Raw genomic sequence first — 25063 nt, forward strand, 5'->3', positions numbered from 1 at the left:
GTTTCACAGCAGTGTGCTTCAGTGTTTAAAATTAGAGAAAATGCACGAGTGTCCAGGTTATGCCATTGGCTCACATTTTGGATATTTGCTCTTAAGAACAAAGTGACGGGTTAATCAGAGTGGATTTGTTCCGATGTCTTCATGTCCTTCCACTCAGTTCAAATTCTTCTGTTTTGTTTTTTTGTTTTTTTTAGACGGATGTTATTTCCATATATTCAGATGCCCCCTGGAGGGCAGATTTAAAAACATAAATGCATTGTTTTAGAGAGGGAATTGCAAATCAGCATCTGTTGAGTGGAAAGTTTTAAAGATGACTTGATTTTAATGGTTTTGTCTAGTTCAAAAACCTGTGTACAGGCCATGTTAGAGTTTATTCATATTCATTTCTTTTAAAGTCATATTCCGAACCAACGGTATGGTTAAATTTGCAAAAAATAGTATCCACTTTTTTATTCTACAATATTCATGAAATTAGTTTCTAAAAACATGTTTTCTTTCAGTCAAAGTATTCATTCTCCTGCACAGCTCAAAGATATGATTCTTTTCTAAATGTTTGTTATTCTCTAGTAACAGTTCATGGTTTCCTTTAGTATCAAGTCGTTTCTACACATAGAACTACACTCATAAGATACGTCATATCTTATGTTTTTGTAATAATAAACACAAAGAACTAAAGCTTTTTTAGATTTTATTATCTGCATCAAAGCCTTCAAGTCTTTTTCAGGACAATATTATCTCCTTGGAAACTAATCATTCCAATTAAAGTTGAAAAAGACTTTAAGGTTAACTTTGAGGTTCTCATATCTAAATGCTCAGACATTAAATATTAAATATTGGACATTAAATACAGCTGCCTACTCAAATTATGTACTTTATATTTTCCTACTAAGCAGTCAGGCTTCTTGTATTTCTTATCAATTTTGAATATTCTGTATTTTACTTCATTTCAATTTGCTTCATACCTAAAATTGAGCAGTTGGAAAACTAAATTAGTAAGACCGGATGCATGCTGTGAACTTACTGAACATATATTGATGTGTAGTTTTAAACATCCCAGTCATGTTTCCTGGGTTTGTCAGATGTATGCTGCATCCATCTTTTGTTTCAACAACCTGAATGAGTACAAATGGAAAATCAGCCAGCGAGTCTCTTGTGAGGTTAATGTTCCTCTGCTTTGCATAATCTGAATGAAAACATTCAAACACAAAAATAACTCCTTAAAATATTTGTAGATTTTAATACTTTGACAATCATACAGAGGCATCATTTCTGTACAGCATGTAGATTTATTTACATTTACACACCTACGGAAACTAGCAGATGTTTACATTTGCTCTTTACATATAATATGCATTTATTTTCCTGTTACATATTCAGTGTAAAGGGGGAAAAAAAGCTTGAGCATCATCCACCATTAAAAAGAGCAACCCGCTTTTTCATCTTTAGGCCTCATTTGGAGAAAAAGCAATTAAAAGCTGCCTGGCTTGAGAGCTGAGAATGCAAATAAAAAGTAAACAATATTGTTTACAAAGTAGCTGTTTCTGATGAGGCAGAGCTTTGGGTGAAGAAACGTTGACCATGTTATTCTAAGATCACCGTTTATGAAGTTCAATCACAGAAAGCTGCTCAACATGACGAGCATTATCAGAACGGTGAGGGTTATTATTAGAGCCGCTGATTAAAGCTATGCAAAATATTAAGTAACTTATGAGCACACATTCTTTAGAATGACTTTTTTTTTTTTGCACTTTTTGATTTGTTGCTCCTTTAAATTAAAGCAAGTATGATTTACAGGAAAACAATAATTTTGTGCTTCTGTTGGTTGAAATTCTACAATTAAAGCTGTATTTTTGTTGTTTGTTTTGGCTATTAATAAGTCAGATTCTCTGGAGTTTTCACATTTTTAGCTGTAGAAAAGAAAATGGTTTCAAAATGCAAGCAGCTTAAAGCTGAAACGAGCTTAAAAGCAACTCCTCATTCATATGCAGTCAGTCTCTGATCATTAAGGATTCAACCGTTTTGCCTCAATGGCGATTTGAAAGATGAAGAGCCATAAATATGATGCCTGCAGGTTTCTTCCAGAAAGATCCAGTTTGAAAACTCTTGGAGTTTCAACTGCTGCTGCAAACTGTGCAACACCTGAACACCCTGAGCCACCGCCGCCTCCATCCGAGAAACATCAGCCACTGTCTGCTGCTGCTGCTGCTGCTGCTGCTGCTGCTGCTGCTGCTGCTGCTGGGTCAAGAACTGAACAGATTGATTAAGATCATCACTGACATGGTCGCCAGCATCAACGCGGCGAGCTCCAGCATCTTCTCCTGCCGGTACTCTTTCAGCCTCTTCTTCTGCTCTTCCTCCATCTGCTTCCTCTTGACTCTTAGGTCCCTCTCCCTCTGAAGCTGCTCTCCGTAGTGAGCCTGAAAAAAGGCGTCAAAATCAAACATGGGCCGACCACCGGTTTGGGAGAACGGCCTGGCTCTCTGCTGACGATAATGCTGCTGCTGCGGCTGCTGCTGCTGCTGGGAGCTTGTGGCTCTGCTCGATGCGTCTTTGGAGGACGGCTTCTCTGGGCTCTGCAGGTCAGACTGGCTCAGGATGCCTCGGTCATATTTCCTCCTCAGACTGATGTTGCCCAGCACGGTGTAAGCCTCGCTGATCTCAGCGAAGCGCTGCGTGGCTTCCTTGCTGCCCGGGTTCTTGTCAGGGTGGTAGATGAAGGACTGCTTGTAGTAGGCCGTCTTGACCTGTGACTGTGTAGCGCGGGGGGACACTTTGAGGATGTCGTAATAGGCGGTTTTACTCCTGTGCAGCAGAGGAGCCTCCTCCGACCACCTGCTGTAACTTCTAGCTGCTGCAGAGGCTTTACAGGCACCAGGGTGAAGCTTCGGGTGTGTCAGTGAAGCTCCGCTCCCTGATCTGTCATCTGCGAGGATGAGGAGGACCGTGCAGAAGGCTCTGAGCTGCTGAGGGGACCGCCGGGTGTCGGGGTGGGTTGAAACAGCCCCACTGGTCCAGATGGGCTTCACGCATGAGAACAGCTTCTCCTGAAGGCGTCCAGTCGGGATCAGCAGGTTTGTTTTGGTGACGGTTTGGCTCTTTCTGGTGACCGGAAGCCAGAATAAACGAGCTAAATGTGTGTTTAAAGAAGTGCAGCCAAGAAAAGCCATTTTCCTCTGATGGGTTGCAGTTTGTCTTACTCTGTTAAGTTTCTCAGAACTGCTCTGAAGTGCTCTTCCTTTTAATAGCTGGACACATTCTTTGGTAAAGTGTCCCTGGATGCAGGTGTCGTTTATCGGGAGAAGTCCGCTGGGGCTTACGGGACGCAGCGGGCGAACGTGGCCGGGACCTACGGTCACCAGCCGGTAGGCTCCAGTCCCGAGCCGCTGGCTGACCTCTGCCATTTTACCAACAACAAGCCGGTGAACGAAGACAGACAGCTTCCGGGTGTCTCAAGGCAACAAACCAATCAGGTGCAATGTTTACAGGAAGTATTTCAACTCATCTACCAATCAGATTCACAACAAAGATTTTCGCGTATGCTGCATTAGAGGTAACTGGGACATTTCAACTGTATAGGAGAAAAGGTCTTTATAAACACAATGAATATTTAGCTTAGCTCAATGTCCCCACCCAGGAAGAAAGTAAAGACATTGGGAAGGCTTTACTTCCTAATTTCAAATGGTATTTAATTAGACCAGATAAACAAAATATCTTAACCTAATGAAATGTATTTAGCATTTTAGCAGAGTAAGAGTACGTTTTGATCATTTTTCTCTCTACTCGGTTTTGACTAAGTTGAAATACTGTCTATTTATGGCTTTATTTAGAAAGAAACGCGATTCCTGATTTGTTCTCATACTTTACACAGTCTACATGGAAACTGGAAAGGTGTGTGATTTGAAATGTGTTCGTCAAAATTCCGAGGTGAAGCGAATGCATGAAAGTTTAGTAACCAGATTAAACTGAAAATAATTAAATGTAATTGATATATTTTATATTTTGAAAATTTTAAATTAATATTTTACAATAACTGCCAATATTGGAGGGGTTTTATTTTAAACAAGAAAACTGAAATTACGTGAATCATGCAGGACAATCTTTCTACGGTACTGTAAGGAGAAAGAAAACAACTCAGAAATAAAATTTAAAAAGTATAAAGGATTATTTGCTTTTCTCGACTATGTCTCTAAATTGATGATGAAGACAATAATAATAATAATTATTATTATTATAATAATATGATTTAAGTCAGTTTTTTGACTAGGTAGGTAGACCATTCTGTTTATATTTGTAAAAAAAAATTATATATATATATTATATATATATAAGAATAATTTTGAAATAATTTAGAAAATAGAATAATTGTGTACAAGTTCTAAAAATAAGACATTTGCTTATTTTTAGATAAGCAAATGTCTAAAGTAAAAAAGTTTTTAAAAAGTATCTGCATCATTTAGTTATTTTTTTTTTTAGCTTTATGATACGCTTTAAATATCTACAAACTGGTGTTTTGATTATGAATTCAATGCAAAGGAGTTTATTTAGTTTTTCTTATCCTGTTTGTAACCGGACAAGAGCAAAGTATTAGTTGAATTTAATGAACAGCAGGTGGCGATAAAGCGCCGCTTCCCAATAGATGAGCATAATTTAAATCAGCGAACAAGAACTGTGGCGTTTCACATGTGGATAGCTTGCTGCGATCACAACATTTAGCTTGATTTAAAAGAAGAAAAAAAAACAACAGATAAAGAAATAGAGCCAGAAGGACCATGGCTTCCAGCTGCCGCAGACCTGAACACACAGCTCCGCCGGAAGTGGTTAGTTTGACGGCTTTGTTTACCGCAGCTGCTGCAACCGTGTGTGTTTGTGGAAGTGCAGAAGTAGTTTCATTAAGCGTTTGGTGTGTCTCCTCAATTGAAACATAGCATATTTAAAGAGGTACATTGAGGGTCTGAAACTCATTTAAACCGTTCTTCACGTGTCAGTGGTTTTGTAGCTTTGTCACATTTAGATAAAATAAATCAGCAGCGACCTACAGACATGTGATTTACTGAGTTGAGCTGTGTGATCTAATCTCATCTCTGCAGTTCTACAATGAAGATGAAGCAAAGAAATACTCCCAGAAGTAAGTCTGGATCCTTTATATGTGTAAAGTTTGGGGCTTTTGTGAAAATGTCTCCATTTAAGCTCTTTGAGCTCCTGCTCAGTAATGTTTCTCATGAACTAATCTGTTGCTCTGTTGTGGTCCTTGTTTTGTCCTGTGTTTCGGATTATGGTTATGTTTTATTTATTTTTGTTGTGTTTGCTCGGAGCATTGTTTACTTTTCATATTCTTGTTAAGACGGATGCATTGGTTAATTTTCAGTATGTCGCTGTGGTTTGCATTTCTTGCTGATTTTACAAACAATTCATTTTCTTTATTTTCCCCAGTGGATTTCTAGATTGGACTTAAAATTATCCTGGTATTTAAAATTGGAGAAACTTTGAGCTTTAAGTTTCTGAAAAAGTCAAATCAGTATTCTTTTCTTATCTGCAAAGAATAATTGCTCAGACTTTATTACTGGAGTTTTATTGGTGCCAAAAATCTTTAGTGTAGCATCTCAAATGACTACTTATCTGTTTTTTTGCTGCATTTTATCTATTAATTAGAGCTAGATTTTGAATGGTGCTGTTAATAGGAGATTGTTTTCTTGCTCACATACGTTTCTCTCCACGAAGTCTGATTGTACTTCCTGATCGACAGCTCTCGGATGATCGAGATCCAGACTCAGATGTCGGAGAGAGCAGTGGAGCTGCTAAGCCTGCCAGAGGGACAGGCTTGCTTCCTGTTAGACGTTGGGTAAGTAAGTTACACCGGCTGTTTACTTGAAGCAAAACCTTAGTAAAATAATAATTTATATGTGTTATAGTTAGATTTTACATATAGATGATGATTATTTCTCTTGTTTCTGCATTCATAGCCATCTCTGTGTTCTCTAACAATGTTATTTTTGCATACAAAGCTAATAGACTTCAGCACATTTACATCAACTGCGTATTTGTAATGTATAAAATGTTAATCTGAGAACTGCTTGGAGCCGGAGCAGAGAAACGTGAGGCGCTAAGTTCTGTTCTGCCTCCCAGGTGTGGATCTGGTCTCAGTGGAGATTATCTAACAGAGGAGGGACACTACTGGGTCGGAGTCGACATCAGCTCCGCCATGCTCGGTTAGTTTCACACGCTTTTTAAAAATGAAGCACAATTCATTAAGCATAGCAGAAGAGTTTCTGTGTCTCTATCCTTCTGCACGTTTGTGCTTCATCCATCTGTTGTTTTTTTGCAGGTTTCAAGTTGAACTAAAAAAAAACACAAATGTGGGAAGTAACCTTGAGATTTTTTTGTATAGTACAAGTACAATGATTATTAATGTTGAGGTATTGAGTTGTGTGTTGTCTTCAAAATATTTGATAAAAGAACCAGACTTGGTTTTTATGAGAAAAACAAGAACGACCTGCAGCAGTTCAGAACTTGAGGCGTGATTTTTATATTAGATTTCTTGTTTAATAAAAACAAGCAGACTTTATGTCTGCTTATTGAAGGTATTTACCTTATTGAAGGTAACTGTTAGACAGTGGAAAAACGTAAAGTTCCTTGTTAGCTTTCCAGGCTACCAGCTGAGAGATTTTTGGTTGCTTTTACATATTGTCTTTATACCAATATGTGCATTCTCACTAGTGGATGCGGATTACTGTCTAATCACCAAGCTGTGACTGTTTTCCTTGATGCTTCCAGATGTTGCTCTGGACAGGGAGGTGGAGGGAGACCTCCTGCTGGGGGACATGGGTCAGGGCATGCCTTTTCGGCCGGGCACGTTCGACGGCTGCATCAGGTAAACGCCGCGGCAGCTTATCCGACACATTTTAACGCTTTTAGCTGAGTTCTGAATTGTTTCAGTGATTAAAACTTGTGCTGTTTTACTCTTGTCAGCATCTCTGCACTGCAGTGGCTCTGTAATGCCGACAAGCGGTCGCACAGTCCACCAAAGAGACTCTACACTTTCTTCAGTACCCTCTACTCGTCTTTGGTAAAGTTTTATTGTCGTCAACCTGAACGTTAATACAGCCGATTCTTACATTCACAGGAAGTAATTTTGGTGTTTTTGTTCTTTTAGGCCAGAGGATCTCGGGCAGTTTTTCAGCTTTATCCTGAAAACTCAGAGCAGGTAGAAAATCTAAGATGCTTTCATTTGGAGTCTGAAATGATCTTCTTGTGCATTTAATCATCACATTTAATTTTGTCTCTTTTTTTTTAAAGCTTGAACTCATTACCTCTCAGGCCATGAGGGCGGGTTTCAGTGGAGGCATGGTGGTGGATTACCCAAACAGCACCAAGGCTAAAAAGTCAGAAATGTTCATCCACCTTCATATACATTCATATAATGTTCATCCACCTGCTAATAATCATAGCAGAAAGTCATAGGAGTCGTTCTAATTTAACTCGTTTAAGCTCATTACAAATTAAAACGGATCGCTTCTTATTTACCTCCAGGTTCTTCCTTTGTCTGTTCGCTGGCGGGACGGGAGTTCTTCCCAAAGTAAGAAACATATATTTATTTATTTTGGACTTCCTGTTTTTGGAACTTCTATCTTAATTTGTTTTTATTATGAAATTCTAATTATTTCAGGGTTTGGGGTCAGAAACGTCAGACAGAACTGTTGCAAACCAGGTTCAGTATTCAGGACAAAGGTAAATATGTTCTAAGCAAAGCAGTAATTTTTGCACATATTGTTTCATTTAGAATATTAATACTATAGTAATATTTGTGTTTTTTGTATAGCAGCTTATTTCAGTCACTATCTTGTTCTACTTTATTGCAAAGTTGAAGCAGCTTCAATACAATTGTTCTCCTACTGATGCTTGAAGCCTTCAGTTAAAATACTTGGCCTAATTTTTTTTTTTTTTTAAATCTTCACCTTTTTATTCATTTAAAGGATTTTGCCTTCAATATCCGGCCTGCTTGCCTTATTCTCTTTCTTAGACACGAGACGATTGAAGCAATTACCTGATTCTGTGAATGCGATTAGTCACTTTTGTTTTGGAGAACTCTGAAAGCAAGTTACGATTAAGTTGTAAAGCGGGTCTCGGCGTCAATCAGTGCAGGTTGAGTCATACTTGTGTTGATGAAGCCAAAAGACCGACAGGAGCTCAGAGAGGGCCGTTGTCCTGCCTGACTTCAAACTCTGTCAGGTGGCTTTTCCTCCCTTTCACATTCGGATGTTTGAGCTCTTCTCAGTCAGACCCTTGGTTGTGAGTGTTCCCGGCTAAAGAGACGGTTTGAAAACTTTAATAAGTTCTTCTCTGTCTTTGCGAAGATGTCGGTTTAATAACATGAAAGGAAAATCGGTGAAGAAGGGGCGAGACTGGATAATGGAGAAAAAGGACAGACGAAGGCGACAAGGAAAGTACGTGGGAAACTGTTCCAAAATAAAATGGATATTTTTTCTGTTTCAGCTCTAACAGTTTAAACCCACTTCAGTCTGGTTTGAAACCTGTCTCTGATTGGCTGACGCCCCTTCTCTCTCTTGACTGCTGTTTCCTGCAGGAACGTTCGACCCGACACGAAATACACCGGACGTCAGCGGAGACCTCACTTCTAGCTGTGACTCATGCAGCTGCTCCATCATTAGCGCCGTCTCTCTCTCTCCCTGTCTCTCTCTCTCTCTCTCTCTCTGCCTCTCTCTCTTTCTCACACACACGCACACACACACACTCATGCAGTGTCCCCTGGAGCTTCGGCTTGATTGTACTTTTCAGGTCTCTAATTCAAGTGGACAAAACGCAAGCGATAAATTACACCAAATTGCTTTTTATATTTTATCAAGTGCTTTGATGTTTTGTCAAAAGCTGCAAGGAGATGCAGTTTTCAGTTTGAGTTGAAGACCGAATATGAGCTGCTAGGAAACAAAAAATAAATAAATAAAACAGAGGCAATGTTATCCTATTAAAAATACTTTTCAATTAAATTGTCTTCATTTTCTAATTTATGTTCTGGATTATTCACTTTTTTTCTCAAATTCATTCTGTATGAAATGGATAATGCATGGGCGTATTCTTTAACAAAGAGCAAACCATTTTAATATAAAGCACTTCTTATTGAAGTAGGTTTGAATCAGCAAAACGGCATTTAGAAAGTCCAATTTTTATAAAGAAAGTTGTCATTTGGCAAATAGAAATGTTTTTGGTTGTTCCAGCTAGCCTAAAACAAGAACTTTGGTCACATTTGGAATCAGTGAGGAAAAAAAAAATTTTTATTAGATATTTATAAACGTCTGGCTAACTGTGGTGATGCAAGAGCTAAAACTGTTACACGATGTGAAGCATGTAGACCAGTAGTGTCCAAACTTTTTTTCACTCACGCAACCATCGAGTTAGATACACGTGAGTGTCGAGATAAAAACGAAAACCCAAAAACTAATTTTATTGTATTTTCCTATCTTGCGAGTTCAACAAGAAACACAACGCAATATTTTTTTTATAGATTCATACTTTGAATTGCCTTCTATGTAAATGTTTTTCTCGCCTGTGGCCAAAAGATGTCGCTGTTACTCACTGGAAACCACCTGGGCGTTATCCTTTAACCTGCTCAATCGATAACCTAAACAAACAAAAATTCTCGTCTCAGTTCACCAAGCATGTCGTGTTTGTTGTTGTTTTGTTAACTTATCCCAATTCCTGTTGGAGCCAAATTCACTCTAAAAAGACAAAGAGTTTATTTCTGCGGATGGATTAAAAGGGGAGTTTTATGTATGTGTCTGATTGGGAATCGGTGGAAAGGCCGAGCCTCACCTTAACACATAAAAGTAGTCCCTGTCTGTAAGGAGAACCGGGTTTCGGAACCTCTCCCCGCGCGTCCGGCTCGCATCATCCAGTCGGTCTCCGCCCCGTCGCTCCATCATCAGCTCACATCCAGGGAAGGAGGGGAGGGGGGGAATAGAAAAGAAACGACGGGAGCAGGAGGAACCACGTCGGTGGAAATAAGGAACCATGAAGGACCGCATGCTGGAACTTAGACATGTAAGTTTCTGCTTTATTTTTGTGCTTTCCTGCGTGTTTTTGTTCACTATCGGTGCCTGTCTGCACCTGTTCAGCCGGAGCAGAGGCGGGTTGAGTCGGAGCGCTGCTAGAGCAACAGTTGTGACTCTGAATGATGGAGGCTCACATTTGCTGTTTTATCAGAAAACCAGCGCATGTTGGGTCCAAGGGTTGTTGTGAGCGCAGATTTGGATGGAACTCAACTAGTTGTTGCTTTAGTGTTCAAGCGAATTGAGTCATGTTCTTAATTATCTTCGAAATGTGTCCTCCTCACTTTGAGTCGGTCGGTTATTGATGCGGTTTAAAGGTGAGCTTCATCAAGACTGTACAGGAGGTTCATAGAAAAGCTCATCTTTAATGCACAAAATCTCACAATTGATTTATGTTTAGTATTTGGAGATGAAGGAAAGAGATTAAAGTCTTTGTGCAATTATCTTGTAAAAACTGACATTAAGACAGAATGCTATATCGAATTTTGTGAATTAGTCTGTGTCCAGCTGATTAATTGTGGTTAAGAACCAAATACTGGTCCCAGTTCGTCCATTTCACCTGTTACATGTCCACTGACGTGCACACAGGGCCGGTCTTACGTAATGGCTTATTAGGGCTACTGTATTGGGGCCCAAGTTTTGTTATTTCTTTTAGTCCTAAGAGTTTAAATATACGCTACCTGTACCTAAACATACATCTAGATATGTTTCATGATATTCTGAAGTCTTACCAAGAAGCACAATCTCAAAATAAATATTTTTTAACATTTATTAGAATGACAATAACACAAATGAATAAAACCAGAGTATCAAAACACTAGTTTAATTAAATGCTAAGGAATAAAAATGAGTTTTAAGAAGCGATTTAAAATGATCCGGGCTGTGGGCAGATCTAATTTGGAAAGGAAGATTGTTCCATAGATGAGGACCAACAACAGAAAAAGCCCGATCTCCTTTCCTCTATAAATTGTCTATAAATTGTTTTATGCAATAAAGTGAATTCGCACAAGTAATAATCACTGAACACATGAAGCTGTCACAGAAAGCCATTTTAAAAATAATTAAAATCTGTCAGTATATAAAAAACCACCCTAACTTACAAGATTATGGTTAGCACCCTTAAACTCCATAAAAAAAATGAGCATAAAACACTTTTTGAACTTCTCATTCACTTTTATCATACTAACAGAAATGTTTAAGAAGGCTTTAAAATATACAGTTGGTATCTTTTAAATTAAGTAATTTAATAAGGTGAAACTATCTAAATGAAAAATTGAAACTGTGAAATGGTAAAGCCAACCAACCAGACGTTCTGATCGTGGATAAGCAGCAGAGGACAGCTGTTGTGATCGATGTGGTTATCTCAAAGGATGGAAACATCAGGGAAAAGGAATGTGAGAAACTGGAGACATACCAAGAGCTCAGTCAATGATGTTATACAAATGTAATAATAGTAAATGGTTAAATTGATAACTGGGGCTTACAGAGTTTTTTTTTTCTACAACAAGGCCATATTTGTTGTCACATCTGACACTCTTACGTACCAAATCTAAAATATCTGCTATCAAACCGTCATGATTTATACAACAAGGTTCTTATGTCATTCGGTGAGGCTTTACTTATTAAGCAATGGAATGAGACCTAATTTTGTTCTGATTCTAAACACTATTTGCTGACGAGTGTCTTCCACAGGGACATTTCTTATTGAGGCACTGAATGTGTATTTGTACAGAGGCCATTGTTAAATAAGTGTAATTTTTAGTAGAACTGATTGAAACTGTTTCAATGACTTGGCCTCAAGGGAAGCAACCTAGCCTTGCCAAATGCGCATGTGAGAGTGTTTCAAGGCAGGCGTGTCTTCTTCTTCTTCTACTTCATCATGCCACGCTGCCTTCTCCTCGTTCTCCTCCTTGATGCATGCTGCTGTCTAACCAAGAAAGACAGAGAATTAGTCAAAAACCTGCTTAGCGACTAAGAAGCTCAGTCAGTATTCAGGCGTGCGTCGTGGGGAGTCGACAGCGATGATATGCCAACTGCTGATCCCATTTTCTTTCATCTTTTCTGATCGTATCGCTCATGTCTGAGACATTGCAGCCGAAGCGGCCTGCAGACAGACCTATTTTAGGCAACTCGGACCAAATGGGATTGAAGCAAATTGCAAATCACACACTGTTATTTTCCCAGCAGCTCTACATTAATATTGTTTTCCATATAGAGCTTCAGAGTTGGAGCTCGGGTTGAGTGTCTGTGGGGACAGCACAGCAGAATATTGGTGAATTTATGTTTATGTAACCATCCAAACCAGCACTTAAAAACGTATTTTTCTTTTCTTAGATTGTCTCTCTGATTAATCTTTCACTGTCAGGCTTTTAAAGAGATGCTGAACAATGCTCATCTTTATGCTTTGTTTTTCACAAGTTTCCCCATCTTGTTGTTGTCTTTGCATGATGAAAGAAAAACAGGTTTGGCACATTTGAGGTTGGGTATAAAATAATTTAAATGAAAACCAGATTATTAATGTGGCCGTTAGTGACAGAGGATGTAGCTTTTGCTGTCTGTCATCACTTCTTTTCTTCCCTGTGAATGTTCTCTGTGCTTGATGTTGTTTAAAATGGTGCTGAATGAGATTTGGGAATCTGCGGAGTCCCTTGTAGAATTACACATGTCCCCATCTTAATAAAGTGAACATACAAGTGATGCTTTTTTTAATGCTCCTTAATAAAGCATCGCCACAAAGCTGCAAGGAGAAAGTGATGACAGACTGAGTTTCAAATCCTAAAGGAATCGCCACAGCCCAGGCCGCACCGCCACAACAAAAATGGTGAAAGTGTAGCAGGATCGCAGTTCCCAATAACATCACGCAACTGAGGTCATGCGAAGTGTAGGACATTTCCAACGATGCAATTCTTTTCACATTTTCTACAATCCCTGCAAATCTAATGTTAACATCTGTTTACATTTACAGACAGGCTGAATCATGTTTCTTTCTGTGCTCCTTGAACAAGGGGCAGTGGTGAAAAAGTGTAGCTCAAATATTTTAAAGTTGCAGTTATGACCGTATGACCAATCAGTGTGTAACTTGCTTATGAGGATGAAGGCATTTCAAGGGTCGATGGTGTTTTTATGAAACTTTTTAGAAACGACACACACAACTTCAGTTTTGGAAAAAAAATGGTGCTTGCTTTTCCTAAGCTCTATAAATGGTTGTAAGGTTATCTTCACTTTTCTGGCAAATATTTTAATTATAAAATGGTGCACATGTAGTCTCTAAATGTACTTGAGGGATGAGCTTTCATTGTCGTTGGTTTTTGTGTTGCTGCTGTAATAATGGGCTTGTGATCTTTCCATCATCCAGTCTGGTCTTCAACCCCTGAGACCCTCAACATGACAGACTGGGACTGGAAGGATGGATTCCCTATTTACAGTGAATATAACCACGATCCATGCCAGCAAACATGGCTAATAATGTCTCCAATTATCTTCCATGCAGCTCTGTTGACAGTTGACTAACAAATCCCTGCGAGCAAACTAGAAATAATTGGCTGATTTGGACATTTCCTCAGAGTCTGAACAAAATTAGAGTTTGCCAATTAAATTTACTTCCCAGTCCCAAGTAAGCTTCATCAAGACGAATGTTTAGCTGTTGTTTTTATTTCGACATAATTGATTTTGTTGTCTCAGTTCAGGTCCTCCTGAGTCAGTACTCTGTTGCCAAATTGAAAATTTGTACACATCAATAACTGGAAGTCATTTATGTTTCTAGAAGAGAATTATCTCCATGTTATGTAACATAGTATCACTATACAGACAAACTGAAGTAAATAATCATCTGACAAAAGTGTTCACATCTCTAAATGTTTTAGATTTTGTCACTTTATAACATAACTTCTTCTTGTAATTTGAAATTGAGATATTGTTTGATAGACCAACACAAAGCAGTATGTAGTTCTGTAGAGTAGGGAACATGACAAAGGGCTCTAACATTTTCTTTACAGAATAAAAATCTTAATTTGTATTCAACCTCCTTGAGTCTTTGAAGAACGACCTTTTGCTCTTGCAGCTGTGAATCTTTTAGGATATGTCTTTACTAGCGCTGCCCATCTGGAGACTGAAATTTTTGCCCATTGTTCTCTACAAACTACGTCAAGTTCAGACAGATTGTTCTGTGCAGCATCCGAGAAAAGCAGTTTTCAAGTCTTGCTACAAATTCTACGATGGATTCAGGTCTGGACTTCTAACACATACATATGTCATAATTCACAAGTCTTTGTGTTTTTTTTTTTTTTGCCTTTGTGTTGTATTTAGAATATTTTTGAAGTTATTTGGTTTTCGTTTGGGCGTTTTGTTCTCTTCTGTGTTCTGTTCTTTGTGTCTTTGTTTAGATTCCTGTTTTAGTGTTACCCTTTAGTTTTTAATTCAGTGGATCCTTTTGCATCTTGTTTAGATTGCTGCATATTCCTTTTTATGTTAAGTCATTTTACCTTTAGCTCCTCTGGTACTAACTTAGATCTACTGTATTCTAGTGATTCTACTCACCTGGTTATCAAGCCATTAATCACCTCCCCAGAAGTTACAGACCAGTCAGATTCTTTCACTTCTCATCAGATCTTTTAATTTCCTGCCCTGTCAGTTTGCCTGTCTTCTGTGCCTGGTTGGTTTCTCTTCATCTTTTATGCAAGTTGCTTTAATTAATTTTCCTTTCCAGTGTGACACTCACCATCTTTTCTGCATTTTGGTCCATATCCGCCACAACCCATAGCAAATATGCCATGAACTAAACTTTTGCTGTCCTGGTGAAAAGTGAACCGTGGTGAACTGTAACCAGCTTCCCTGCCGCTGCCGATTTACACATGAGGATTTGATGGTCAGGGTAATGTGTTGATCTGGCAGACAAAGGCCACAACAAGATAAAGTTTGTGGTAAAAAGTATCAAAATAAGAAAAAGTACATCAGGCGTGAGTAATGCAAGGCACTAAAGCAAAAAGAAGTCTGAGTTTTCCAGATTATGTTACTCATGTGTGTTCTGTGTTTGTTGTCGCGTCACACAGCGCGTTTACTCATCCGCATGTGTGTCATGTTGGCAGATATTGGGTTTGCTCATATTTATTGGGATCCAGGTTGTGCTTCAGCACTGCCCATATGCATGTAAAGCATCTTTATGAGCTCAACGCCTGCTCTTCATCGCCTCTCCCAACAGCTCCTCTTTAGCTCCGTGCCTGAAGCTGTCAGCTTCAGTAACTAACATGGTCATACAACCTCTCCTTATCAACGTGTTTCCATTGCTCCCAGTCGGCCCAGCAGTGACAGATGGCATAGATATGATGTGTTTGTTAGATCACCTGGGAATTAAATTGATGCGGTTATTATAGATATCACACACACTACTGGAGCAGTTATAAATCCGATTGTTTATTGTTTCTTAGCGGTGAGTTATTTACTTAGGCTGGCGTTATTAACGCTGCATGTGTAACACCTGATTCACTCTGAGTTATCTTCATTTTTATCCTAATATCTTATTCATGTTGTGGTTTTTTTATTCACTTTTATAAAAAAGTAAATAAAACATTTTCATCTCCTTAAAGTTGCAGTAGATAACTTTTTTAAGAATTTATTTTTTGCAAATTTGTTAAAATTGTCTATATGTTGTGTGAACACATCAAGCTCCTCTGGATCCTCCCTGTCGTCATACCGCCATCTGTAGAAATATACCGCTGCTTCCAGTCAGAAACAACCAATCAGAGCCAAGGAGGAGGATCTTAGCGCGGTCAATCGTGTTTGCATACGCGCTTCTCAGGCTGTGAGAAGCACCCGGGGTTCACCATGAGCTCACCACTGACATTGAGAAAGTAATAGTGAACTTCAAAACAGGAAACGCTCGGATCTGTGCTAGACACTAAAGCCAAACTGATAAGCACTCATGCCATATTTAACCCTTTACAGTTTGGAAGCATAAGCAGTGGCGATAACTTCATTTGTCTTGTGAAAGTCTCTGTAATGCCTTGGATGTGTTACGGAAAACACTGATCTCTCTCAGGTTGGAAACCTATCGATGTAATCAGGAGTTGCAGTGAAATGCCTCGTCATGGTTCAGCATTATCAGGTCGGCACGCTCACAGCATATTATTCATTAACACGTAGAGGCTGCATTAATGAGCCATGAAATGGTGTGACCAAGCTGGCATCTCACCAGGGACTTGTCTGTCTTTGCAAATGAGTTGACAGCTGCAATGATATCCAGTGTCTGTTGGCTGCGAATGATTATTTCTGAAATTTGGCCCGTTGAACCGTTGTTTACAGACGATTGATTCGGGCCAGCGAGGATCCCTGTAGATGTACGAGTTATGAAATTACAGTGATTGATTTTTTAAGGATTTGGCTGTGTTGAAGCTTCTTCCAATAAATGAGCTAATTAAGCTCCTAATATTATAAATCCGACGACAATCCTGTAATCAAACATAACCCATCTGCTGTGGGAGATTGGCTTTGGGTAATCTTGGTTCTGGCTGTTAAGATTGAATTTTTAATGTGTTGACCTCCCGCTCTCACATCATCACATAATTGATAGCAGCTGAACGGTTCGCTAGCAGAGCAGATAGAAGCTTTTTATCATGCACACTTGTTGAAGATTAAGGCTTTAAATGGTAATTATCCTCATTAGGTTCTAAGTAGGTGTTCCTGTCAGAGTCTGCAGGTGAATTTGATGAATTAAAGTCTTGAATGTTGCCAGTTGGTTTTTTGGCAGAGGCTCCTTAGTGGGATAAACATCTGCAGTCAATGAACATGAACACAATGTCTCGTGGGAAAAGCTTCAGCTGGCAGGGAATCGTGGTCTGAAACGATTTTCAGTGCGATATCCGTCACCAAAATTTAGATTCAATGTGTGTCAGAAATTGGGAGTGTGCTGAATTCAAGCACTTGTTCATCCATGCATGACAATAAAACAGATAATTATCCCTTTGATAAAACAAATTATTCAAAATATATAACATGATCTCTGTTATTTAAGACAGAAGAGCAACAATTGTTGGCATTGCAGCTAAATTAATTCATTCTATCCTTCCACAAATGGGATTTAGATCAGAATAGTCAAATGTGTTGCTCTTAGCTATTCCTGGGTGTTTTTAGCTGGGTGTTTGTGGATGACCCATGACCTTTGACCGAGGCAAAGTGTACTGAAACTAGGCAGCACATTTCTCTCCAGAATACCTCGATAGTCTTGATATTCCAACTTACCTTGCACAGATTTAGTTGAACGTGTCCCTGTGGTCAAATAATTTTCAATTATTTCAAGAGGTAGCATCATTTTTGTTCACGCCCGTTTCAGTAGTCTGTTTTTTTTTTTTTTTGGGGGGGGGGGGGTGTTTTTTTAATGATTCTGTTGTATCACATTTCAAAAATTTCATTGGTTAATTTTCAGTTATTTTTTAAAAAATATATACTTTTATCAGTTTCAAAGTATTTCAGTGACCGCTATGGACTTTGGAGTGTTACCAACTATTTTGTCCACATCCACAAATGACAAGAAAAAAGAAGAAAACTGCAAATTATTGTCTGTGTTGGTCTATCACTAAGTAATCCACCAAAAATACATTGAGGTTTGTTCCAAAAGGTAAAAAGACCACAGAATGTGTAAATAAATGTGTAATTCACTTTCTATTAGATTGTTAAACAACTGCTTTGTCTGGAAATAACAAATTGTTGAAAACATTTAAATCTAGAAAACAAATCCAAGCATGCTACCTAAGTAGCTGATGTTTCTGCTTAATTTAAGCCATTCATAACAAAGTGAAAATTAAGTATGTAGTAGATTGTTTAATGACTAAAAAAGTTGGCAAAGTTACTGTTAATGTTAATTTCTTTAAAATGTTCCTCAGCTTTATTTCCCCCAGCCCTGTTTCTTGTATTTTATTTTCCAAGCATTCCCTTTCATTACCTCTTGCTTTTTCCTCCCACACCTTTCTACACGTTCTCCTCCATTGCCACAGCATTATTGTGTTAGTAGAACATGGATCGTGTCATAATCCTTTATGGTCAGGGACTTGTAGCACGCTCCAGCTTTCCCATACTTCAGAGGGAAGTTGGAGCAGCAGATATGGGTGGAGGGAGAAAGCGGTGACACCACATCTCTTCTTCCCAGCCTGTGATCTGTCAATAAAGTTCAATTGAGACTTTATGACATTTTCTCTCCCACTCCTGCCAAACCGAACACTGGCCAGCCTTTGTCTACTGCCTGCAGACACACAAGTCATGTTTTCATGACTTGTGGGGATTTTACATTGACTTCCATTCATTTTCTTCAGCCTAACGTTTACCCTACCCCTAACGCCTACTGTAACCCTTACCCTAACCATAACAATCACATACCTAAACCCTAACCCCAAAACAACATTTCCCTACTTGGGGACAAAGGAAATGTCCCCACAAGGAGCAGTGGTCCCCACAACTCCACATTGTAGATAGGTCCCCAGGAGGATATAAAAACCTGGTTCATGCACACACACACATGATGGAAGAGTTGGTGTATAAAAATCTTCTATCATGTGTAATTCATATAGTCACACCCCGACCCGTCGGCTAATTATGAGCTATGAAGCTGAAACGTGGGTGGGGGAGGGATCAGGACTTGGGCTGAAAGGTCACTTCTCTCATGTGAGTCTCTGTGGCACAAATAGACGTCTCTCTGACAGATTTACACCTGAAACCGACTGATATCGATTCGTGCAAAGTCAAGGTACTATTACATTATAAGTCATTATTTAACCTTTTGCTGTGCGTCCCTTTGTAAATTTGTGTTTATGGGCTTTTAAATGGCATCACTCTGATGATTGCATTGTTAAAGGTCAGAAAGATGTGAGGAAGGTGGTGGTCGGGGGATGAGGATTAATAAAATATTTAATTTAGCGGAAACACACAGCGAAATGTTGAGACAGATGCAATATAAAATTTAAAGTCTGGACAAGCAGAAGCGTGTGCGAAGGAAGGAAAGTGATGAAGTGTGGAGGGGAGAGAAAGGTAACCGAGTCCACGGCGTGTGGCTCTACCGCGATAATGATTCTGTAGTCAAGCTCCACTCTGTAGGAAGGTGTCAAAACGACAGGTGAGGTGGATAAGAAAGAGAAGATAATTAAAGGAGAAGGACACAGAGAGAGCAACAGGAAATTGTTAGGCATTCTGTAACTATGCAGGCGTCTTAAAATGAGAAGTAATTCACAGTAACTGTCACAAAAACGGCAGGAGGTTCAGTTCAGTTTTTTAACAGAGTGCCAGTTCACAGCAGATGTAAGGGACTTTAAGAAACAAACAGATCGTGTTCACACCTACAACTACAAAATCAGACTGATATAGTCCAAGGCAGATTCTAATTTAATTGCATACATCCCACATGCAACCAAAACTCACACTGTCAATTAGTAGGATGTTACGTAAGGAAGCCCAGACAGACAAATTTAGTCATTGACTTTGCAGCCATACTGACTTCTGTTAAAGTTAAAGTTGAACAGATGATTTGCACCAATCCCTCCTGAGTAAGATAATTGCATCAAATCGTTGACTCTGCAGGAATCCCTCTTCCTCTTTCTGAGCAAGCAGTCGGCTACATTGGCAATCCTTCCACCTGGATAAGCATGTGGTAAAAATGGACATTTAATTTCCTTGAGTCTCTGACTTTGCAGAAACTGTAAATCCTGGGAGAACATGTGACAACAGCGGACAGATGGAGGCGTTGAGTCATTGACTCTGCAGTAATCCCTGTTTCTGAGTAAGCATGTGGACACAGTGGACAGATGAAAGCATGAAATCTTTGATTTTTCAGCAGTTCTTCCACCTGATTAATCATGTGGTAGCATATAGGTGATTGCATTGGGTCATTGACTAATGAGCTTTGTGACCAATTTTTTTTTCTTTCTTGTAGCTCAGAACTGCTTTGCATTGTGTCTTTGAGAACTGTAATTAATTGCATTCAAATGATTTGTTTCCTATTTGTAATACTCTTACGGGTCTTTAGTTACTTACAGTAGAAGAGGCTTAAAAATGCAAGACAGCCTCTTCTGTTGTCGTCATTGCAACCAGCGCACTTCACTGGAAATAAATCTCAATTATCCCTTCAGTATCTCTGTGATCTCCGTTTACTTGAACGAAAACGTCGCTGTTTAAAAACTTGGACATGTGCCTGGCTAAAACAAGTTTGAGTTTAAAATTAGATGAAAAAGTCAGATGAAATTACAGTATGTCATAAATCAATTTTTAGAAAAAGAGGGAATTCAGTTAGTGTTTTTCCAGATGAATGATTCATAGCTTCTTCTTCAACATGGCTGCTGTTTGTATTTAAAGAAAAGGATTAAATTGTTTTATTTTTTTTCATGTTTCTGTTTTGTTTTAAATAATAAACAATAAAAACTTAAGATGATATGGATGGATAAGAGAATCTGTTTAATAGGCAGTGAGCAATCAATACAGCTGCTGCACATTCAGTTTGACTCAATCTAATCACAACATTTTTAAATTTAACAATCATTTTTGCTTTTAATAAATATTTCTCAGACATCTTCTATTTTATTAGCACTAAATATATTTAACTTTTTGCCTTTCATTATTTTACCTCATTGCTGTTCTTTATTCATAAATGTTTGGTGTAAAGTCAAAGTCTTCTGCTCCAAGATTTTGCAATAATTTGACACAAAGAGAAACAAAAACCTTCTTACTTTTAGATTCTACAGAGGATATTTCTCTGCATAGTTCTCAGTGATTCTGCATAAAGCTAAATAAATAAATAAATAAAAATAAACCGCTTTAGCTCCTTTTCTCCTCTCAGATACAGAAACTAATCATTAGTGTACTCTGTGAACGACAGACACTTGTGGCTTTCCTCTGCTGACGATGTCGTAACAGGGAGAACAGTAATGAGACAGGAACTGAGTGAGTTTTACACTCGGCTGGTCTTCTCCTGGCTCACTCCATCACTGCCCGTGTCCGCTCATCAGCCGCGCTGCCTCTCCAGTTGTATAATTTCCAGGTTTCAATCAACCTACACTCTGTCCTCCTCCTCCGCCAGCCAGTCATTCACTCTGACAGGTCCTCTGTCAGTCGGCTGATGATTCGTGGTTTCTAAGTGTTAGCATTGTCTCTGGGCTGCCAGTGTGCCTTTTTGTCAGAATACTGAACGGAGAATTAAATCTTAGGTTACACTGAGTCACTTCTACAGTTAGTAATCGATTATTCTGCCGATTTATCGAGTCATTGGGTAAGAATATTGACATTCTGCAGATTTTTCATCTAACTACTTAAACCTGTTTGGCACAATATTAGAAATACACAAAAAAGGCAAGTAGCATTTCTTTTTTAAATATGAAAATAAGCATTTTATTGCCCAAAATGCAGTAGGAAAGTGAAACAGCAGTGAAAGGAATCAGGTATGTGAGCTGCAGCTGCTGTGCATGTCGTTCTGTGAAAAGATGTGCTTGATTATTAGCCAGTGATATTGGTGAAATATGGACTGTTAATGACTCATAACAATCTGTTCATGTTAGCTGCAGCTTTATAATAATGAGCACATGAATGTCTCTCCAGCTGAATGCTGCATTAAAGAGGCTGCATTATATTAAAGCAACCTTTTTGAGATTTTCATCATGTTATAATATTATTTCCTCATCAAAAAACATCTTGTGTTGTCTTGACTCATTTAAGCACGTTTGTGAAATCCTTTAATCTCCCGTAGCAACCATTCAGCTGTTCAAAACGTGAACGTGAACCCAGCTCTGCCTTCGAGGCGCAGCTCATCCTCAGAGCTGCAGTTTCCAGGCCAAGTTTTTGCCTCACAGAGCAGCCCTACCCAGCAGCGCCCAGCTCCTTCAGACTAGCCAGCAGCAATCAGCAAACACCTGGTAGAATCTGCTGAGCTCATTAGGCTAGCTACCTCTCAGCTTTAAGGGGTTAATAGAGGAGTAATGTGACAATGTCCTGAAAACAGAGTTTCAGAAAGAACAGGTTTCTTAAAGCTACAGAGATCCCATTTCAAGGTGTGCAATTCATTTCATTTTTTTATTTTTCATATATAGAAAATTTTCTTAAACAACTTAAGCTAACATAGTTACTTGATTTGCTGTAAAATGGCACAATATGGCTGAAAAACACATAGTACCTCCCCTTTACTTTAGCTTGTTTACGAATCAAAATAAACAAAACTGACCGTCAGGTTCTCTCGCTGTTAATGGTTAAATACCCAATTCCAGTATATCAAAATACAAACATTTTGTATTTAAGGCATTGTTCAACACTTTAAATTATTTACTACTCTTTGTCTCATTCGTGTAGATGCTGAGGATGTGATGACAAAATACTCAGTCGTTAGAGAAATTAGGCTTGATTTGAATTGAGGTGAAACTCTTGAGACTTGAAACCACCGTGAAACTGCTATAGCATTTTTTAAAAATAAAAATAAATAATAATAATAATACCAACAGTTTAACATTGTGGTGGTATAGGAATAGAACCATGATCTCATGAGGTCATGCAGCCATCGGTCCCCGACCTTAAGCTCATGCAGGGACAGTGATCTGAAGCGCTTTTAAGGAGCTGAAAAAACCCAAAACAAGATGATGTTTTCATTGTCCCAGTCAAAGTCCAGGCTTTACAAGTTATGTTTCTTGATTGTCACGAAAGATGGCACAACCAGTTATTAACACCATCATGAGCAGTCAGAGCGTTTTCACATAAGGTCGAGTGTATTTGGATCACTGTTTCCTTTGCAAAAATTAACTCTTTTTTTTTTTTTTTAATACTCATAAACATTCATGACAAAACAAAAAACAGAAGAGATCTGTAAAGCGGCAAATGAGATTAGTTTTCTTAGCACCTGAGGCAGTTATGTGATGGTGATCATCTGCAGATACAAATGGTTCAGTTTAAACTGCATGTCACTGTTATCAAGAAGATTGAAATACTTGGAGCTTAACGAGCGCCGCACAAAGACAACATAAAATTTCTGTATTTCCTGTCTTTCTAATATGCATGCACATCTATAACCTGAGGATTCCTGTGTAAGCACAGAAGAAATCTCTCTCCCTGCCTTGTGATTTTAAACTTGGTTATTTTCACATCACTTCCCTGTGCAGCTGACGGTTTATCTATGAGTCCGACTGCAGGATGCTGCTTCAACCGGCTCTCATACAGAGATGCCAGAAACAGGTCGGCTTTTAAAACTGGAAATACAATAGGACAGCAAAGAACTGCAGTTGTGTGTCTTTTCCTCTCTGCAGGAGCTGTGTCTCGTCTGTTATCACATGCAACTCTGAGATTACTGTTGGTAAGCACAGAGCTGCTTTATTCAGCAGCTCCCTGCGTCTCTCTGGGTTCTTGTTGCACCTTGTGTGACACTTTCACAGCTTACAGTAATTGTTGTGTTGCAGTATTTTTCCCTCATTTGTGCCTTCTCATAGAAATTTGTACTTCTTATATATCTTGCTAAGCCTGGTTTGCTTTATTTTCCACTCTCCCACAGCTGATTCCCACCAAGTCCCACCAAGTCTTGGAGTCCTTCCACTGGCTCCCAGTAGCTCAGACTTTAAAATATTTCTGTTAGTTTATAAATCACTGAACGACTCTGCACCAAAATACAGTAAAAATCTGCTGTTGTATCAACCGTCCAGACATCTCAGGTCTTCTGGTTCTGGGGATTCAGAACCGGAACCTAACATGGAGAAGCAGCATTCAGCTTCTATGCACCACATATCTGGAACAAAACCTCCAGAAAACTGCAAAACAGCTGAAACACTGAGTTCTTTTAAATCAAGACTAAAACCTCACCTGTGTATAGTTGCTTGTGAACCTTAATAAATGGAGCATTGACCAACATATTGGATTTGTGTTGATGATTTTGATTACGGCACTCGACAAAATTGTTACTGGTTTCTCAGTTGGTGACTCTTATGTTGGTTTTATGACTTTTTGTCTTTGTGTTTTTATGACATAAAAACACTTTGAACCGGCTTTGTTGCTGCCCGACACAAATCAACTTGGTTGATTGAATGGAATAAACTTATTTTCAATCTTTCTGCATGCTCTGGATGTGTGGGCACTTCTGTCTTCATGGAAAGACTTCCCTGCTGTTGCAAAACTCTCCAATCTAACGAACGGTGCAATCGAGCGACAGCATCACCTGCCGCTGGGACGTCGCGCCCGAGCATGAGCCCAGAGGGGGAGTACATTTTATGGGACCGGCTCGTTTATAAACCTTGTTTTCTTTTTGTGCGTGTGTGTGTGTGTGCGTGCCATCTGCTGCGTATTATAAGTGTGTCATCTGTGATGTGTAGATGTATGTTTTTGTGTCTGGCTCAGAGCATCTGTTGTGTGTGGACAGTAAAGTCTGTGGGCTGAGTGGAGAGTGTGGTGCGGAGGGCCTCCGCAGACTCTTTTTGGCTCAGCAGGAGCTCCAGATCTGGGTGGGAGGTGGAGACTCCGGGGGTGGCGACTTTGCTGCCGTTGGTTGACCGAAAAATTTAAAAAAAAGAAAAAGAAAATGAAAACAGACCAGAACCCTTATCTCTCTGCAGGGGATACAGCATCCCTCTGTGGAGGCTGAACAGCACTCTCTCAGCCTATTCTGAGTGCCTGCTTGTTTTCCTCCTCTGCATCCTGCTGCTGCAGCCTTTACAGCGTTCGCCCCGCTTTGTGCAGAACCACCTTTTGGACAGAACCGCAGCTGAAGTGAAAAAGCAGCAGGTCCTACTCCTCGATGTATGTCAGCGTTGAATATTAACTCCCTCGGATATTTGTATCCCGAGGTTATTTAAGGAGGGTTTCTGCCATGAATATAAACTGTTTTCACACGTTTTAAAAAAAAAAAAAAGTTTGTGTTGGGTTAAATATATCTTGAGTGGGCCCAAACAATAGAGTGATAACAGTGGCTCTGTGTTCATCTCACTAAGATTTGTGCCAACTATCTCAGCATCTCCCGCTAAACCTGGTTCACAACATTTTTTTTCTCCTCTTGTCTGTGTTTTTAACTC

The 25063-nt window shown here is 39.1% G+C and overlaps 3 protein-coding genes across 8 annotated transcripts in view; 2 read left to right on the forward strand and 1 right to left on the reverse strand.

Annotated features, from left to right (window-relative positions):
* Positions 1-1213: 1213 nt before the first annotated feature.
* dnajc30b (DnaJ (Hsp40) homolog, subfamily C, member 30b) lies at positions 1214-3464 on the reverse strand. Its single transcript, XM_028045815.1, has 2 exons — positions 2224-3464; positions 1214-2190 (listed from the first exon to the last, which is right to left on the reverse strand). The coding sequence occupies exon 1, from the start codon at positions 3399-3401 to the stop codon at positions 2241-2243; it is 1161 nt and encodes a 386-aa protein (XP_027901616.1). The 5' UTR covers positions 3402-3464; the 3' UTR covers positions 1214-2190; positions 2224-2240.
* A 1170-nt stretch (positions 3465-4634) lies between these two features.
* On the forward strand, positions 4635-8999 carry bud23 (BUD23 rRNA methyltransferase and ribosome maturation factor). The gene is made up of 12 exons (XM_028045822.1): positions 4635-4817; positions 5088-5125; positions 5744-5839; positions 6124-6206; positions 6772-6868; positions 6967-7063; positions 7151-7201; positions 7294-7379; positions 7528-7573; positions 7664-7725; positions 8352-8441; positions 8582-8999. Exons 1-12 carry the CDS (start codon positions 4770-4772, stop codon positions 8634-8636), a joined length of 849 nt encoding a protein of 282 aa, XP_027901623.1. The 5' UTR covers positions 4635-4769; the 3' UTR covers positions 8637-8999.
* A 652-nt stretch (positions 9000-9651) lies between these two features.
* Positions 9652-25063, forward strand: part of stx1a (syntaxin 1A (brain)) — a 61340-nt gene continuing 45928 nt past the window's right edge. The window contains exon 1 of one of the 6 annotated variants that reach the window (XM_028045816.1): positions 9652-10053. In XM_028045816.1, coding sequence (XP_027901617.1) covers positions 10024-10053 — 30 coding nt within the window. In that variant the 5' untranslated portion in view covers positions 9652-10023. The remainder of the gene's footprint in view (positions 10054-25063) is intronic. The other 5 variants (XM_028045818.1, XM_028045820.1, XR_003599125.1 and 2 more) reach the window with 5 other exon arrangements.

The sequence above is a fragment of the Xiphophorus couchianus genome, chromosome 18 (genome assembly GCF_001444195.1).
Source record: "Xiphophorus couchianus chromosome 18, X_couchianus-1.0, whole genome shotgun sequence".
NCBI lineage: Eukaryota > Metazoa > Chordata > Actinopteri > Cyprinodontiformes > Poeciliidae > Xiphophorus > Xiphophorus couchianus.